General features: G+C 32.8%; 2 protein-coding genes across 4 annotated transcripts; both read left to right on the top strand.

The window, feature by feature from the left end:
• The first annotated feature begins 6,516 nt into the window (after window positions 1–6,516).
• On the top strand, window positions 6,517–11,144 carry LOC120067867 (aspartic proteinase-like protein 1). Of its 3 annotated transcripts, XM_039019476.1 has the most exons (11): window positions 6,521–6,895; window positions 7,131–7,269; window positions 7,940–8,181; window positions 8,304–8,531; window positions 8,641–8,779; window positions 8,852–8,928; window positions 9,017–9,113; window positions 9,489–9,549; window positions 9,752–9,823; window positions 10,199–10,821; window positions 10,920–11,144. In XM_039019476.1, exons 1-10 carry the CDS (start codon window positions 6,594–6,596, stop codon window positions 10,402–10,404), a joined length of 1,563 nt encoding a protein of 520 aa, XP_038875404.1. In that variant the 5' UTR covers window positions 6,521–6,593; the 3' UTR covers window positions 10,405–10,821; window positions 10,920–11,144. The 3 variants fall into 3 exon arrangements, with proteins under 3 accessions (XP_038875403.1, XP_038875402.1, XP_038875404.1); XM_039019475.1 differs by having other exon boundaries at window positions 6,517–6,895; window positions 7,940–8,531; window positions 8,884–8,928; window positions 10,903–11,144; XM_039019474.1 differs by having other exon boundaries at window positions 6,517–6,895; window positions 7,940–8,531; window positions 8,884–8,928.
• A 4,095-nt stretch (window positions 11,145–15,239) lies between these two features.
• Window positions 15,240–16,568, top strand: LOC120092711 (heavy metal-associated isoprenylated plant protein 24). The gene is made up of 2 exons (XM_039050865.1): window positions 15,240–15,390; window positions 16,087–16,568. Exons 1-2 carry the CDS (start codon window positions 15,240–15,242, stop codon window positions 16,380–16,382), a joined length of 447 nt encoding a protein of 148 aa, XP_038906793.1. The 3' UTR covers window positions 16,383–16,568.
• The last annotated feature ends 2,879 nt before the right edge of the window (window positions 16,569–19,447 follow it).

Below are 19,447 nucleotides of genomic sequence, written 5' to 3' on the forward strand. Positions count from 1 at the left end.
CTGGAGAATGGCTTATAATAGTGACATTTAATTATAGGTTAATCTCAAAGGAAGCAATAGGTTAGTTAGACTTGCAATTTGTTGTCTATAATGAATAGTAGTTTGTTCTATCAACCTAGAGAGAAACCACATTGAATGTTTGATTAGACGTTAGAAGTCGAACACTCATCCTAGCATCATCCCTAGAACTTAATGCGATTTATCAATTTGTATGGAGTGGATTCGTTTTCTATGCATTTCGATTAATTAGATATTTAGGATCATTGGTTGAGATTCCAATCAATTGGGCTAAGCATAAATAAGGAGTTTAAGTCATATGTTAGTTTAATGATCTTAATTACATTGGGTGAATCCATCCCTCTGAGCTAAGATATCTCGATTAATTACGTTTCTATCTTTACTTTTCTTGCACTTTATTTCTTTTATGCACTTTCCTATTTCATCCATACTAAACCCCCTATTAAGTAGTTTGTTCAGTGATTTATAAATTTTATTTGTGTAGCAAGGGTTTACCAACAATGGTAAACTTTGGGCGTACCAACTATTTACTGTTAAGACTGATTATTTTAATACGATGACCTAGGTAACTTGATCTTAATCTTGAGCTAGCTATGAACTCCTGTTTATTTGAGATTATCTTTTAATGTGCATGGGCGAGAGTGACCCAAGTTCATAGACTCAATAAGCACCTCATGTTAGGGATAAAATCGGGTAGATAGCTGGGGATATAGTCCATCAAGATGGATTCGCTCCTACCCGATTCTAGGGATAGTAGATAGGTTGTTCTCTTAAGTGCTAACTTTGGATCTTGAACAAGGGGCCCCACTCTCTCATTGGCTCGAGAGGGACTTAGTTTGGTGGTTGGACCATAAACCAATTGCTCATTAGAAGATCAGTGGGACTTAAGAAACAAGATGTAATGACAGGGGTAAAACGGTAATTTTGACTCATTTGTATTTACAAACTAAAGGAACGGTGAAGTTCCACAGTGGAAGTAGGGATCTTTCCCAATTTTAATTTCACATAACAAAATTTTACAGAACGAGAAAAATTATGCATATCAACAAAAAATTTACAGCATATTAATAAAAAGGGATTTAGGGTTAGATTATACAATTACCCTTGAAGAACCAAGATCTTCACGATAATCCTTTTTGATTGGTCACGATGATCATGAACAATCCCGATCCAAAATGGCCACCACCATAAAATCTTCTCCGTATTCTCTGTAGGGAAGACAAATCTCAAAGTTGTATGGGCTGTTGAGTTTTGGGAGAGGGAGGAAAGATTAGGGGAAATTTTCTTCTATATGAATCAAAGAGATCAATTACTTTTTTTTTTTTTTCTTAAAATCTCTTGTGTGAAGAAGATGATAGGTCTCCTGGAAAAAAACCAACCACACAACCCACATAATATTAAGAGGGAAAAGAGGGGGAGGGATTTACAACTCCCTCCCATATTAATTTTTAAAAAAATTAATATAATAATATAAAAAAATTTAATAATTAACCAATTATTTAATAAATTATATATATATTGATAATTACCTTATCATATAATATATATATTAAACTATATGTTATATCAAATATGATACTTAACCTATAGTTTTTATATTGTATCAAATACAATATAACCTATAGTTTTAACTCTCTCAATCATCTATGGTGTTTAATATAAATCACATTTATACTAAATTTAATTATATGAATCTCATCCATATAATAAGTATTTGAATCATATTCAAATATTTGTTTCCTCTCAAAATAAACTTTATATTATAATGTATCAAATACATTATATTAATTATATTATATATAATTAAGTTAAATTAGTTATATTACATATAGTTAATTCCCTCAATTAATTTGAATAATTCAAATTGATCTAAAATTGATTCTCAATAATCACTGTTGAGCTACAAAGGGGACCTTATGAACCTGTAGATTGAAGCTCCAATGGTACTTGGATAATCAATTAAACTTCTTTAATTAAATTATCCAACATCCATTAACTGTCGGTCAATCCAGTAAAGACCGACAACTGCACTCTTCGCACTACAAATGTATTTTTGTGTTGATTGGATATAATCAGTCAACAACGCGATGACCTATCACAAATTGTTCGTAAGTACGTTGGGCCAAAATTATCATTTTGCCCTTGTAGTTTCATCTAACTCCTGAAGTACAACTAATCCCTCTAATGAACAATAAGTCATAGTCCCACTATGACCAAACCCCTCTCGAACTAAAAGAGGGTGTGGCATCACATTGTTCATGAAGGAAATTTTCGAAAAAGACCCTTTGAGTAGAAGCAAAGATCAATCCAAATTCCATTTTTTATTGAATATAGATTGGTATGCATTTTCTTAAATTACAATATGTTTTAAATAAAAAATACATAGGGTTTCAGAAACCCTTACCTTTGAAGAACCCTTTCTTCAAGAACTCCCTTGTACAAGCCACGAACAAAACTCATTCTCCACGCAGATCTCCTTCTTCAAGAACGGATACCACCACTCAAGAACCCTTTGTATTCTCTTAGGATAAAGAATTCAAGTAAGAGTTATGGGTTTTTCTTGAATCCTTAGAAGAAGGAAAGGAGATGGAGAGGATGAGAGTGAAGAGAAGAACTTTTCTTCTCTTCATTCTTTTTCTTGGAGAAAACTCTTCTCACAAAGTGAATTAAGGAGGTAGAATAGTCTACAGCCAACTTGAATCCCACGTATAATAATTGAGAGAATGAAGGGAGGGAGTTATAACTCCTTTCTTTTAATTAATTTCAATATCTAATATAAATCACATTTATATTAAATTCACTTATGTGAATCTCATCCATATAATTGATATTTGGATCATATCCAAATATTTAATTTCTCTCAATATAAATCATATTTATATTTAATTACATGAATCTAATTCATATAATTTGAATCATATTCAAATTCCTCTCATATTACCTTTAATTATAATGTATCAAATACATTATATTAATTATATCACATATATAATCAATTTAATTAATTATATCATATATAATTAATTCCCTCATTTAGTTTGAATATTGGATATAACCAGTCGATAGTGCGATGACTCTTCACAAATTGCTCGTAAGTATAGCTGGACCAAAATACCATTTTTCCCCTATAGTTACATCTAACTTCTTAAGTATCACTGATCCCTTTAATGAACAATAAGTCATAGTCCCACTATGACCAAATCCCTCTCGGGCCAGGAGAGGGTGTGGCTACTATGTTCAAGACCAGGAATCAACCCTAAAGGATCAATTTATCTACTTACCTTGTATCGGGGAAGAAGTAAATTCTGTTTTGTATGGTTGTGTTCCCAACTCTTCAGTCAGACGAGTCCCCAAAATGGTAGGCTTGTTGAGTTGGCAATCTGGCCACTCTTACCCATACAAATCAAAAGGCCGCCTTTATGAGCAAGAGTTCACAACCCACTCAAGATTTAGGTCATATCACCTATGGTCATCCTATTGAAATGTAAGTCTATATTATTAACGGTGTTATATGAAGAGTTTAATCATTTTGTGGTCTGGTCTTATACAAACTCTTTGTATAGGATACCTCCGCTCACATGTTTCCACATGAATGATAGAATCATATCATTTGTAGCACTTTACAACACTGTAACACCTACAAAGCGGGTCGTATCCGTAGTGTCACTAGGATAAGGTACCCAGCCTTTTCCATCTACTACAGACCATTTAGGTTATTATTTAAACAAGATGCACTTGTATGTCTCTACATACTTGTTTAAATTACATAAAATAACTTCAGATCTTAGTTTAATGGATTGAGTATGTGCTTATAAAATAACATTTATTTTATTAACAACAATATGTTTATACAATGTTTACAAACTACGAAACTACAAAGAGATTTAGGACACCATTTCCAACAGTTCAAGCTTCAGAATCAACCCTTAAGGGGGCAATATTTCTACTTACTCCGATATTGGGGAAAGAGTGAATTCCATCTTATGTAGCTGTGTTCCTAGCTCCTCAATAAGACGAATCCCCAAAATGGTAGGCTTATTGGGTCGACGATCTGACCACTCTCACCCATACAAACTAAAGTACTGCCTTCATAGGCAAGAGTTCACAACTCATTCAAGATTCAGGTCATGTCACCTATGAGCATTCTGGTGAAATGTAAGTCTCTATTATGAACAGTGTTATATAATGAGACTAATCATTTTGTGGTCCGATTTTTTACATTTTCCTTTGTATAGAATACTCATACTCACATGTCTCCACATGAATGATTATGATCATATCATTTGTAGTACTTTACAACAATTGTAACATCTACAAAGCGGGTCGTTTTTGTAGTGTCACCAGGATAAGGTACTCAACCTTATCCATCTACTACAGACCATTTAGGTTATCATTTAAATATGGTCCACATGTATGTCTCTACATACATGTTTAAGTTATAAAAGATAACCTTGGATGTTAGTTTTATTGGTTTGTGGGTTAATGCTATTAAATGTCGAATAAAACATCTCATAAAGATGTACCCATATTTGCAGGCTTAATTGCCTCGCCATATGCCCTGACAATAGCATATAATCTTTTCGGGGACCTTCATGCGAACACCAATCAATAATTTCTAGCGCGATAAGCCCATTTGTAACTTATATTCACTCCATAATCTCGTCGGATGTCTTCAATTATATCCCTCAGGCAGTATACTCAACCAATTTGTTCGTCTTTGAACTTGATTAAGTGTCCAATAACCCAATCTTTTGCTTGTCGATGATTACCCATTCTCACTTCAAGAGAATGTTCACTTGGATATTTCGTCACTTTAAAGAAATCATGACCCTTCACTAAACACCTGTATTTAGAAAGCTCTTCGTCGACTTCTTTACATGATAGTTGAAGTTCTTTGTTATTGCAATTATTGACAATTTAGCTAACAAGTCATATTTCAAAAAGAAAATCTTATCAAACTTTATATCCTTGTCATTCAGACAATCATGAGGTATCATGATGAGGGCGTCATATGATGAGCCCTTTGATGGTCTGGGTATATCTATAAATGGTCGGATTGGAATGGTGGAATGCATTTGAACCGAAGGCATCACCACTGGTGGGACGTGAGTAAGTAGGGGTGGAACATGAATGTAAGGTGTTGGACTTGTTGTGGTCCTAAAGGTTGTCTATATTCATGGTCAGTATCGAACCGTGGATTACATCTGGGTTCATTGTTTTGACCAAACCAAGCTTCACTTCAATCATCTTTCAAGTAATATGGCTTAATATGATTATCCAATGAAGACATGGTGGGAATATTATATGTTAGAATGGTTGCAAACCCAAAGTTTTGACTGGTTGGGATGGGTGGATTCGTTGGATTGCACTGTTGATACATATTGTCTGTGTGTACTCCATGACTTTCGCGAGGTGTAACCGATACAAATAATGACATCCGGGATGTATCACTACCTTCTAAAAAAAGCTAAAGACTTCATCATCGATTAGATTATAACAATATTTAATGTGTATATCAAATATATCTGGATCGATATTTAGTCATTTGTGCATAATACTCACTAATTCACTGACCATTATATCATTTCTGACCTTCAGACCTTTCATATGACCTCCAACATAATTGCTTTTGGATTGGTCCCATTCTCCACCAAATCATACAAAGATGCGAAATAGCGTTATTGATCTGGAATTAGATTAACAAATTTTAAGCAATATCCCATAAAATTTTAAGAAATCGTCCAGTAATTGATAAGCCATCGCCTAATTATTTATAAGTGTTCCCTTAGTATTGTGTACGTGATCATGTATATATTACTAAAAAATCATGTATATATTACTAAATAATCGTTTATATAATACTAAATGATCATGTATATATTACTAGGATCATTTATAATACTAAACAATCATTTATATAATACTAACGATTGTTATATAATACTAAATGAACGTTTATATTGTAATGAACAATCGTGAATATATTACTATACGATCATTCATTTAATACTAAACAACACTTATTATGAAAATGATATGGGACAAAAAATACTGTAGAATATCACTTACATTCTCTTCGTTTCTAGATCTAACGAACGAATCTTGCTCTATACCCAAAGACAATAAAATGAACAAAGATGAAAGCGATCGACAATGAAGATGTTGGATTGAAACTTGGAGAGAACAATGGAAAAACTTCGTAGGGAGTTCGACAGAAAGTAAATAACTAATAGTAACCTTTCAAAACTTTGTAGGGAGTTCGACAAAAATTGAATAACTGATAACCTTTCATTCTTAATATCAATGTTATTCAATGGTATTGGTAGAATATTAGTTGAGAATAAATGCCTTGGTGAAATGTTAGTGTTGTATTGGATACATATTGCTTAAACAATCGTGAAGGAAGAAGACGAAAGCGTGGTCCGAAGAGTTTTAAGATTAGGGGTAAACTTGGTATTTTATAGGGACAAAAGGTCTATAATAAAAAAGTTTTTAGAAAAAGATAATTAATTCATATGAAAATTTTTGGTTTTTGAGTCCATTGTTGAGAAATCTGGTCTTCATCTCTGGTTTCCATGGCGAATTGCATCCTTGTTTGGCTCTTAATGGCTCGTCTCTTCGTGGACAGCTCTCTTGCGCTTACGCTCACCTCGAAGCTAGTACATCGATTCTCCGACGAGGCCAAATCACTTTGGGAGTCCAGGAAGACTGGTAATGTGTCTGGAAAATTCTGGCCGCCGAGGAATAGCTCCAAGTATTTTGAAATGCTAATGGACTATGACTTGAAGAGGCGGCGGCTGAAGACCGGATCCAAGTACGACGTGCTTTTTCCTTCTGAAGGAAGCCAGGTTATGTTCTTCGGAAACGAGTTTAACTGGTTAGTATGCTTGAACTCGATCGCTCTAACGCCTAAATTACTACCATTTTTGTAGTTTTCTTTACTTCCACAACAACTAAATTGTTTAAATTTATGCATTTTTCTTCAACATTAAAAATTTCAAGCATAATGGAGGGAGAAGTTTCACTAGGCCAGCACATCGACTTTACTATGAACTATGATTTTAACTTGTTCGTTAGGGCTATTAAAGAATTCAGTGGGTCTAGTTGTTCAGGTTACATTACACATGGATTGATATAGGAACACCGAGTGTTCCGTTTCTCGTTGCATTGGATGTTGGAAGTGACCTGCTCTGGGTTCCGTGTGATTGCATTCACTGTGCTCCCTTGTCTGCAAGTTATTATAGTGTTCTGGTATGGTTGCAATCACCAACACTGATTTCTTTATTTCTTTAATGTTTCTTTAACATATTCCAAGCTGCTTAACTAGTTCATAAACTGGATACCTACTTTCCTCCGAGTATGTATTTATTCAATCTCAGTTAACTTCCATATAGGTGATGATTATATCTTGATTGTATTACCGTGCAAGAATCTTAATGATCAAATCATAAATGATTGAGGTTTACTGATGCGGATGTATTGAAACATTAATACGTTCCATATCTTTCAAAGTTGAAACTAAGTAGTTGTCAATTATCATTGATCTCTTACACTTGGAAGATTAGTCTTTGTACTAGTCAAATTACCTATTGACTTGCCACATGTAACTTCTAAAGGGAAGAGCTGTATTCAAAATCGTTCCACGCAGACATATTATTGATTGGAAAAAAAAAACGAACAGGAAAACTAATGTACAGCAAAAGTAAGCACTTACCTCAGTCTAGACTTTCAACGAACACGGCAAATATGTATGGTTTTTTTTTTTTTTTCCCAACTAAATCATTATTTCCTGTTACGTTTATGTTAATATGTTATTTATATACTTGTCAGTAGTTCACTAAGAACTGAAACAAGTTTTTCAGTTAATTTCACCAATTGATTGGCAGGTGTTCTATACTGTTTGGGGCTGTCTATGATGCAGGATAGGGATCTGAGTGAGTACAATCCAGCTTTATCCAGCACCAGCAAGCACCTTTCCTGCGGTCATCGATTATGTGCCTGGAGCACAACTTGCAAAAGTCCCGACGAGCCCTGCACTTATAAACGGGATTATTACTCAGATAATACATCAACTTCTGGATTTATGATCGAAGATAAATTGCATTTGGCATCTTTTAGCAAACATGGGACACAAAGCCTTCTGCAAGCCTCAGTTCTATTAGGGTGGGCTCTTACCGCATCACATATTTGGATGTTTTCTTCATCTTTAATGATGTTGAACTTGAGATGTGGAATGATACCTGAATCTTTGCCTGTGATTTCCCTCTCTCCCTCTCTTGACACAGCTGTGGTAGGAAACAGAGTGGTAGCTATTTGGATGGGGCTGCTCCTGATGGTGTTATGGGGTTGGGTCCTGGAAACATTTCAGTGCCAACCTTATTGGCACAAGAAGGATTGGTTAGAAACACATTTTCACTTTGTTTTGATAATAATGGTTCTGGGAGAATCCTCTTTGGGGACAATGGTCCTGCCACCCAGCAAACAACAAAATTTTTGCCCCTATTTGGTGAATTGTAAGTGAACTATCAACTAAATTATTCGTTAAGCCAATTTTACCTCTATTATTCTCTTGAAATTATCTATTATTACCATCATCAATGAGCCATCCGTTCCTTGCCTCAGTGATGCCTATTTTGTTGGGGTGGAGTCTTTTTGTGTTGGGAGTTCCTGTCTGCAGAAAAGTGGATTCCAGGCGTTGGTTGACAGTGGCTCATCTTTTACATATCTTCCTTCAGAAGTCTATAAAAAGATTGTCTTTGAGGTGATATTGCAATATAAATATCTATTCTATTTCAATTGAATATGGCTTAAAGTCTCACATTACTTGATGCAGTTTGACAAACAAGTGAAATTTAATGCTACCAGGATAGTTCTCCAGGAACTTCCCTGGAATTACTGCTATAATGCTAGGTAGGTGGCTGAACAAGAAAATAAGTACGGGATGATGTTTTCCTCATTACTTGAGGGTTGACAGGCAGTTCTGTTATTGTTGAAACAGTTCGCTGGTGTCCTTTCATATTCCTAGCATGAAACTCGTGTTTCCATTGAATCAAAGCTTTATACACGATCCTGTGTATATCCTCCCTGCAAATGAAGTAAGTTAACCATTTTACTCTTGTTTCTTGAGTAATTTTACACAAATGATTATTCTCAGTGGAAGGGCCCTAAAAAATATTGAATATTTGTTGGTGTATTTCCCTCAATTTGTTTATTTTGGGATTGGGAAAACTAAAAAGGTTTCTGAAGAAAAGTTTGAGGACAAAAAGTTATGTTTAGGAAAGCACCGAAATGTTTACTGCCTTATCTGGCTTCTCTTTTGTTATGGATGGGGGCTGTTGCATTCAAAATGTCCCTTTGTCTTGAATGCCGTTAACAACTTTACTTTAAAGGACTTCTATATCCTTTTGCCTCAGTGGCCATGATTTATCTGTTTTGGTTGAAGTATCAATTTTATGAAATTTATGGTGCAGGGATCTAAAGTGTTTTGTTTAACTTTAGAGGAGACAGATGAAGATTATGGTGTAATCGGACGTAAGTATGGCTTTTGACTCTGTAGTTGCAGATGCCAAAATTTCAACAATTTTCTTTTAATGAAGAAGAAACAGTTTCATTTATCTTTCTCAACTAGTATAGTTCTCTTTCTTCTCCTATCACACAATTATATGCTTGGAGCTTGGAAGTGTAAAAGCACTTGTGATAAATCTTGTGACATCTTCTTCCTTTTGTGCTGCAGAAAACTTGATGGTGGGTTACCGGATGGTTTTTGACAGAGAAAATCTTAAATTGGGTTGGTCCAAGTCCAAATGTAAGCATGTTTTCGTTGCTATTAATAGTTTAATTTTTTTCCTTAACAGTGTGCTATAGCTGCTCGTCTATCACTTAGATTATTTAGGAGAAAGATTTTGGATATTGGGCAATAATGCATCTTGCCTTTTGAATTCTCTCACCAGCTTCTTATATCAAGGATTTTCTCGCCAATGACCTTGACACTGTGAAGCAGCTTTAACTTACATATTAAGATTTTCATTTTCAATTCTTCGTGGGTCCATATTTAAGTTTTTGTGAAGCCTTTGTATACTTCTGGCTTTCTTTTTTCGATGAGCATGGAAAACGAACTTATATTGAGCACGATTAAATTCCCCTATCTTCATTCGAGATTTATAAGTGTGTAAAACTGCAGGCCTAGATATCAACAGTAGTAAGACAGACCATGCCAAACCACCTTCAGATGACGGAAATCATGGATCGCCAATTGCATTACCACCTCCAAATAGGCAAGCAATTGCACCCACTGCTGCAAGAACGTCTCCCAAATCTTCCCTAACTGCATCCTGTTTTTCTCCCTTCCTGCTACTGTTGCTTGCAGTTTTTCTGGTCGCTTGTTGAATTTGTTGAGTCCATAATGTAAATGTTGCCTTTTCTGATGGGCATTTCAATTACTTAACATCTTATCCCTTCCTGTAAGTTGCTGTATCATAGAGGGAAAAATAAGTTACATTTTTTCTTGGGGTCTACTTACCCACATATATTATATAGACGTCTTTTGCAATTCATGCATCTTTGCCACTGCCTCAACGTGCAACTATTTCTGAACTACTACACTGACCCTTCATTGTCTTTTGAAGTGGCATGTCCAAACATCATACTAGCAGATTACTAAAGTTCTGTAGAACTATATTGGAAGATTTAGGTTTTACGGTCCATCAAGAATTTCAACACAAGCAAGGAAAGTAAACTTGGGTGACGACTGACCGTGTCCAGTACCTCACCTACTAATTGCTAAGCTACAGTATAGTCAGACAGGTACTTACCATTCTTTATTTTGTTATATAAACTGCTGAAATTTCTAGAGAAATTTGTGTTTTGTATTTGTGATAATTGTAGCTGACCTTTCTTTGTAGGGGTTGAAAGTGATGAAAACATCTGACAGGTTACATCAAAGGGGAGATGGGAATCATTTTGGGATAACATGATTGATTATCCTTGTAGGAGCCTAGTGCCCTGGCCGAATGGCTCATGCAGAGTGGCCCCAAGGTTAGACCTCCGCGAATATTTACACGAGTTTGTAAAAAAAGATGATTATATAATACCTTGCACAAAGAAAATATTGTCCTTTAAATTCTTTATATTTTTCATTTTGCTGGACATGAAGTTTTAGTTTCATCATTCCAAGTTATCTCACTTAAACAATCAAATTTTCACACTTTCAACCATTGTTGAAAGTTTGTTTTTATCTAATTCAAATAATCTTTCTTGCACCAAATCACTTGTTTAAGCTCACATACGGACTGCTTTTGCCTTAAACAATTCTCTCTGGATGTGAAAAACCACCGAGCACCCCCCAGTTTCAATGATTTTCTTAATAAAGTACACTGCTTGCCAAATGAAGCTTAGTTTTATGATCCCCTTGCCAGTTTTGGGGCATGAGTTGATATGAAAAATAACAAGCTCTCTTGCTCTCCAAATTGGAAGGGGGCTTGAATATTTCAGAATTAGCTATTTCCCCCTCCATTATTCCCTGACCTCCCTATAAGCTTTGCATTATTTGATGAATTTTGAGTCATCTCCTGATTAAACAACTTGTCTTATTCTCTCGTTTTGCCAGACTTGCTCAGAATTTTCAGTTGTGTCAATGCGCACTATTCTTGAAGGATAAAGGATTTGATTTCTTGTTAATATTGTTATAGAAAATACTTAGGTACATATGAGGCTGCCCTCATCTTTGTGCAGTCCACCCAAGTGCCCAATCACAATTTAAAACGTAGCAGTAAACATTTTCTTTCTTTATAGAAGATATTTTTTTAAAAAAGATATTTTTCCTTTGTGATTGAAAGGGATACATGGAGATGGGTGCAACCTTGACTGCTTGTTATTATTAGGTTGGTGAAATTCTTTTCGTCAAATTAATTAATTAATATTTTTCCATATCTTTTCTAATTCTAAGATCTTCTACCGTCATTAATTACTTATTTAGTTACAAACTTTCTCAAATGATTATTTATTTAGTTTATAGTTTTAGTTTGGATTTTCTTTGATATTTTAGTCATCATCTCGTGATTTTGTTCTATACACATGTCATTTGTATCTATATAGATTCTCTCTTTTTTTTTTTTTTTTTGATCACAAGATAGAATAATGGTGATAAATATGAAAGATAAGAAAATAGTATGAAAAGTTCTCACTCGAATTTTGATAAAGTAGAGCATCCTTTAGAATAAAAAAGTTTACCTTTTACCCATAGAGAGAATCCAACAAATTGTGACAAAGGCACACTGAATTTAGATGAATTCAACTTGAAAGAGAAATATATTGATTTCTGTCACTCTCTTTCCTTTTTTTTTTTCCTCAATAAAAAATTCCAACTCTTATTATGTGATAGTGATGGATGAAGGTGAGATGAGGCTGAGGGTCACTTGAACAATTACTGTTCAAAATTTCAAATAATTTTGTGGCACTCAACTATGCAAAGTGCTAAAAAGTTGCACTGTTCTGTTGAATAGGTCATTTCATGGGGCTTGGATTTGTGTTTGGGAACTTTTGGCAGTGTCTACGAGATGCATTTTTGCTTCACACAGTTGTCATTTTTTTTGGGTTATGTCTAATCATATTAAGCCATCTCACCCATGGATGGAGGCACCTAATTTAACTATTAGTCAATTTTTTCTCTCACTAATTTCGACTCTTTTTGTAAGGACAAAGTACACTTTTGATTCATGAGATTTGAGTTTCATGTCTATTTCGTTCATAAATTTCAAAACAGATATTTTGATCCCTCGTGTTTATAAAATATTTTTAAGAATGTTTATCAATTTTTTCCTATATTAAAGTATGCATTAATTATATTTAACGAGTATCTGACACGTATTTGATAGCGAAATTATTGTATTCAAATTGTATAACTATTACTATCCACTAATAAGTATCTGACACAGACATATTATTCAAATTAAAGTCTATTTGCTCTCCCTTCAAGGATAAATATAAATTTTAGTACTTTTAAAAAAGTTATAGTTCTATTATCTACCTCTGCAATTGTTAAACTATTTGGTATTCATAAATTATATGTTTCAACTTTTCACCCCCTAGATTTTAGGGTTTCCATGTGACGTGTTTAGAATCTCTCTTTGGACTAATATGATAAAAATACAACTATTTCTGTGTTTGTGTGCCTATTTTATTTGGTTAAAGTCTTTAAGATACTGGATTCTTCTCAAAATACCAATATGAGGTTGAGGCTCATTAAGACTACCAACATATATCAGGGTTATAGAAGAAGCCTCTGGATGCTCAATAATTTGTAGTAATGAAACAATCTATGTGGGACTATGATGTTGGCCATGCATATGCTATACCATAATTAAATCCCTACCACATAGTTTAATTCTAAACCTTCCAAATTCTATTCTGTAAAGACAAGAAAAGGCAAAAACCTTGTTTTGACATTAATTAAAATCACCACCAACAGAGAAATCTAAAACCAAAATCAGAGGAGGAATGATAATGAAAGCTTTGAAACCATATTCCAAATTGCTGCCACCTTGCAAAAGTAGCTACAACTAGTCATTTATTCGGGTATGCCTTCGTATATTCCTTTTATACTTTATTTTTAAAATTTTAATTTTTTAATTTTATTTTTTAGCCTTTTCTAAATTCCCACCGCCCAATCACTGCTCTATCTTCTATGCATCCTACAAGTGGATAACTGTTTGTGAACATAAGACCAAAGAGAGCATACACTCTTCTTCATGGTAGCTGTGGATTTAGTTTGACATTTGAAAGGATGAAATGTGTTTTCAAATAATTAAAAGTACCTTTTTTTTTTTTTTTTTTTTTTTTTTTTAAATATTGGATTTAGAAGTACTCAAAGCATTTGTGAAGTGCTTCATTTAAAACTACTTATCTCAAAGACATTCTAATATTGAGTGGTTTTACGTTAATTTAGTCATATCATTGTTTAATTTGTTATTTCATTGGTTTAGTTATGAATTTAGTCACTTTAAACTTTCATTTTGTATCATTAGGTTCCTTGCCTTTTAAAATGAATTTTTATGTGTAATAAAACTCAAATTTTGAATCTTATTTACGACTGTTTAAATCCAAAATTCAAGAATTTACGACTGTTTAAATCCAAAATTCAAGAATTTATTCCACACGTTTTCAATTAACATTAAGGAACCAAACTAGACATAAATCTGAGAGTTTACGCCTCGGTTGGTAACCATTTTGTTTTTTATTTTTGTTTTCGAAAATTGTACCTATATCATCCACATTTCTTACCATGATTTGCATATTTCTTAAATATAATGGTTGAATTCTTAACCAAATTCCAAAAACAAAAACAACCTTTTGAAACTTATTATTTTTAGTTCTCAAAATTTGGTTTGTTTTTTAAACTATTGGTGAAAAGTAGATAACAAATGAAGAAATTTGGGGGTAGGAGTAGTCTACATAGGCTTAGTTTTCAAAAACAAAAACAAAGAATAAAATGGTTACAAAACGGGGCCTTATATACTAAATTTGTAATTTAACCTATTTTATTTAGCTTGATGTACGCAGCATTCAGTATTTAATAACATGATAGAGATTATATAGGACAAATATAACCAACATTTCATTCAACTTTCATAACTAGGCAACTACTTACACTAGCTCCTTTTGAATTTTTTGATTTTCACGTGGCTCTGCATCTACCGTTGGATTATATATTATCCACGTGGATGTTAATCATTGGAACTTGACATTTTTTGATCCATGTCACTCCAAGAACCATATATGATATCCATATTCTTGCAAAGATATATGGATATATATGAATGAATGATCAAAATATTCTATAAGGCTTTGAAATTGTCACTATCAAAGAAGGCATTGGCTCTCAAGCTTTTTAGTTTTAACTTTGTTCTTACTTTCACCTTTTCTTATACATGAAGCATTGAACCATTTTCTGAAAAAACCAATTTCCATAGAAAGAAAGAAAGAAAAGTACAAGTTTGGAGTCAAACTCTCATTATCTTTTCAACTGAGTCCTTGCCTAACTGTTTATAAGAAGGGGTTCAGTTCTAGAGAATTACCTGTCTGTTCAAGAAAGCCATTGGTTTTTCCATTTTTCCACCAATCTTCCTATAGCCCATATATATAATCTTATAGCTAAAAACACTTACTAGGTAGAGCACATCTTGTGAAAGTACTTACTAGCAACTTGTAAGAGGAAGTTAATCAAAATGGGAGTTGAAGGCACTTGGGAATACTTCTCCAATTTGATTAACAAACACAGGAAGAAGAAGAAACAGATGCAAACAGTGTCCTTAAAGGTTCGTATGGACTGCGAGGGTTGCGGTCGCAAGATGAAGCAAATCATGTCTCGTGTAAAAGGTACGCCAAAAGTTTTGAGTTTAGTAGTGATTTTAACAACAAAGTTACTACTACTCTTCTATTTTCAAATCTCTTCAGTTTTATTCTCTGCTCGCTTATTGAAGGTTAGTTGTGTTTATTTTTGTGCGTCATAATCCATATAAAACTTGTGATAGAGCAATGATTAGGTGTCATCTCTTCTTTTATTACCTAGCAAAAAATTGCTGAATTGGCAACGAGAGAAAAAACATCTTCTATTGAAGAAGTGCATAATTCTTTTGTTGAAGTACAAATAGTCTGGTTTGAAATTTCCTACTAATAGACCTTTTGGCATTGGACAGGCATCAGCACCATACATGGTCTTTACAACTTTGTGAAGACCTGTGTTTTTCGTAAATAGCCGTTCGGGCCTGGTCATTACAACCACTTTCGTGAGGAAGATCTAATTTTTTTAAAAAAAATCAAAATATTTTGTCACGTGACAATTTTTAATTGGACAATTGGTGGGCTGCATAAAGATAAGTGTAGTCCAATCAACACCAAAATATTTTTCCTCCCGATGTACACAAGTCTTCGATTAGCTTGCACACCTTGTAGAATTTACTTAAAATAGACCATGTAGTATACGCTCAATTTGTCCCTTTGCTCTCTTACTAGTCGAACAAAACGATCACTAGCCCAATCAATGGTGGTCATAAAACGGGAATGATTTTGCAGGGGCGAAGAAAGTGGATGTGGATGTGAAGCAAATGAAGGTGACAGTGACAGGATACATAGAGCCAAAGAAGGTGCTGAAGGCAGCACAAGCAACGAAGAAGAAGGTGGAGATGTGGCCTTATGTTCCAGTTTCATTGGAGCCATATCCATATATATCAGCCTCGTACGACAAGAAAGCTCCTCCAAACATGGTTAGAAGTGTTCCCAACACAGCCACCATTACAGAGACTCTTGTCAATGAAAACTATGTTCGAATGTTCAGTGATGACAATCCCTACGCTTGTTCTATCATGTAACTACCTACTTAATTACTTAATTAGCCCTTCAATTCAATAACTAATAATCCCAATATTCTCTACACTTTTACACTCTGCCATAAGCTATAATATGTTTTTGGTATTAGTCCCGTACTTTTAGCTTTGATTCATTAAAGTTATTGTACTTCATTTTGATCTACTCTATGTACTTTCAATTTTTGTTCATTTTGATTTTTGTACTTTTGAAAAGTGACTATTTTGGTCTCTTAAAAATGGAAATAAAAATGGAGGGACCAAATGCGTGCAAAGGCCAAAATAAACATTTTGAAAAGATAAAAATAAAAATAAATAAAAGTTAGAACTACGTGGATTAAAATGAACTAAAATCAAGATTATAGAACCAAAGTAATATTTCAAAAGCTTATCCTTATAGTTGATGATTGATGATAGGAAAGGAAATCATGTTACTATTGATCATGGGTTTTTGTGTGGGTTGGGTTCTTTTGAGAGAAAAAAAAGTGGAGATATATATGATAAATTGTTTGTATAGTATTTTTTTTAAAAAAAAACATGTAATTTTGTATATGGATGCCAAGTAAATAGTACAAAAAAATTCTTTTTTTTTTTTTTTGGTAATTCTTTTCATAAGTATTTGAATTTAATTGTAGTAAATCAAGTTCAGAATTTAATAAGTAATTTAAGACACTAGACAATCTTCACTAACAAATTATAACTATAAAAATCCTTTATCAATTTGTAAGGGCAAGACAGCATGAAGTTATAAAATGAGCTATGCTCAACATTCCTAGATTTCCTAATATTAATTATTAAATAATAATAATAATATTATACAATTATAAATGGGGATTTTCAAAAGTAAAAATTAAGAAAAACTATTTACATAAAATAATAAATTTTTATTTTATTTAATAGAAATTGATAGAGACTGATAAAAGTCTATCAGTAATTGAAATTGATTAAAGTCTATCACTGATAAACGCTGATGAAAATCTGTCTGTGTCTATCAATATATATATATATATATAATTATATATATATATATATTAATTTGCAATTTCTATAAATAGTTTAATATTTTTTCTATCTGTAAAATTTTTTCTAAAATATTTATAAGTAGATAAGAAGTTATATACCATTTTAAACATTGACAATTTTTCTTCAACACCACAATTATATACAATAGAAAAAAAAGTGATATTTGATATTAAAAAAAAAATAAAACACCTCAGAATCAAAATAGTATTGAAGTCGGGATCAGTCGACCAAATTTGCGGCCATCCTCTCATGATTTTTTAACCGTTTCCTAATTCTAAATTTGCCTTTTTGGTGAGCAATTGGCATCTCTAGTTTTCGTCAAGCTTTCTACATCTTATATTGGAGAAAATGGCACAAGCAACGGTTTGCTATAAATACACATCAATTTTTAATGTGATTAATCATCTCTATGAAATCTATTACAATTATATTTATTGGCATTCGAATCTCGTTTGTGTTAGTTTCCCTGTGGGCGTATGGCTTGACCTCCAGCCTGTTCTCCTTGGTCTTGTCTCGATATTTTCCAAATTGACTTACATAAGAGACTTTTGTACTAGTGTGATGTTGAATCTACTGCACTCTAATGCAGTTAGTAGGAGTGTCTAATTCAAATAAGCACAAATATATATTGTCGAAGCTATGTTTGTACATTTTTCCTAGGCATATTGAATTAAAAAAGAGATGAAAGTACATATCTTTCTCTATATATTTACTGATGTATGTTTGATGAATTTTAAAGTTTAGAAAGAAATTAACTAAAATAATTGAATTAAATTGTCAAAGTAAAGATGAAAATTTCTAATATACTAAGAATGAAAAAAACATTGAGAATTTAAGATGAAATCAAGGTTAAGTTTCAATGAAAATTATAGATTAAAATATTGACATATAGTATATTAATGGATTCGACATCAAAATTAATGGTCACTTGAAACTAAGAGTTAAAATATTGATGTCAATATTGATATTGTGATTGAAGGGGCTACTTGAAACTTTTGACAAACTGTAGGTTGATTATCAAATTAAAAAATTTATGGAAGTAATTGTTTGTGACAAATTCATAAACCTAAAGTTCTTTACTTTTATTATTATTTATTTTTTTGAAAAATAAAATAATTATTTTATGTTGTGAATATGAAGGGCACAAGTGCATATAACAAGAATACAAATATGAAGAAAATATAATATAACAATAATAATGTAAAATAAAATAAATAAATATTGAAATAAATATAATATAATATATAAATATACAAAATAAATAAATAACAAAAAGTAAATAAAATAACAATGAATGTATTTCTCCTCTTTCTCCGATCTTTTTGGATTGATTACCAATATGTGTCTTTCAAAACCCACAAAATACTACTATTTATAGGCAATTTGGCATGTATGAGTTGGATTACATGGAGACTAATAGTGTGTAATCTTGAGACACATGAATAACACATGAGGTAATGAATAAATGACATATGACCAATAGACACTAACAATGGACATCTACATTACACCTAATTTAACATGTTTACAATACTCCTCCTTACTTGCCTATTATATGTGAAATATGCCTTGTTAAGACCTTACTAGTAAAGAAATCCACTAAGAAAAAAATTCTAATGAAGGAAAAAGAGTACATATAATCTGATACTCTTAAAAAGTATATTTACTCCCTCTCATGGAAATACCACTTGAGATCTCTGAGTCGCCGCATTCCAATATTGTGCACCAGTTTTTTAAAGGTTGTGATAGGTAATGGCTTTATAAATAAGCCTGTCAGGTTATCTTTCAAACAAATCTGTTGCAAAGTGATGCCGTCATTTTCTTCAAGATTATGAGTGTAGAAAAACTTTGGTAAAATATGTTTTGTTTTATCTTATTTAATATATACTAATTTGATTTGAGATATGCATGTTTTCTTGTCTTTGTATAATATCGTTGGAAGATTTTTACTAGATGACAAACCACATGTTCCACGTGTTGGGGTTGATACCCTAAATCTCGTAAGGTCCTATAGTTTGTAATTGTATTGTACAAACTTATTGTTTATT

This window comes from Benincasa hispida, chromosome 12 (assembly GCF_009727055.1).
Source record: "Benincasa hispida cultivar B227 chromosome 12, ASM972705v1, whole genome shotgun sequence".
NCBI classification, from domain to species: domain Eukaryota; kingdom Viridiplantae; phylum Streptophyta; class Magnoliopsida; order Cucurbitales; family Cucurbitaceae; genus Benincasa; species Benincasa hispida.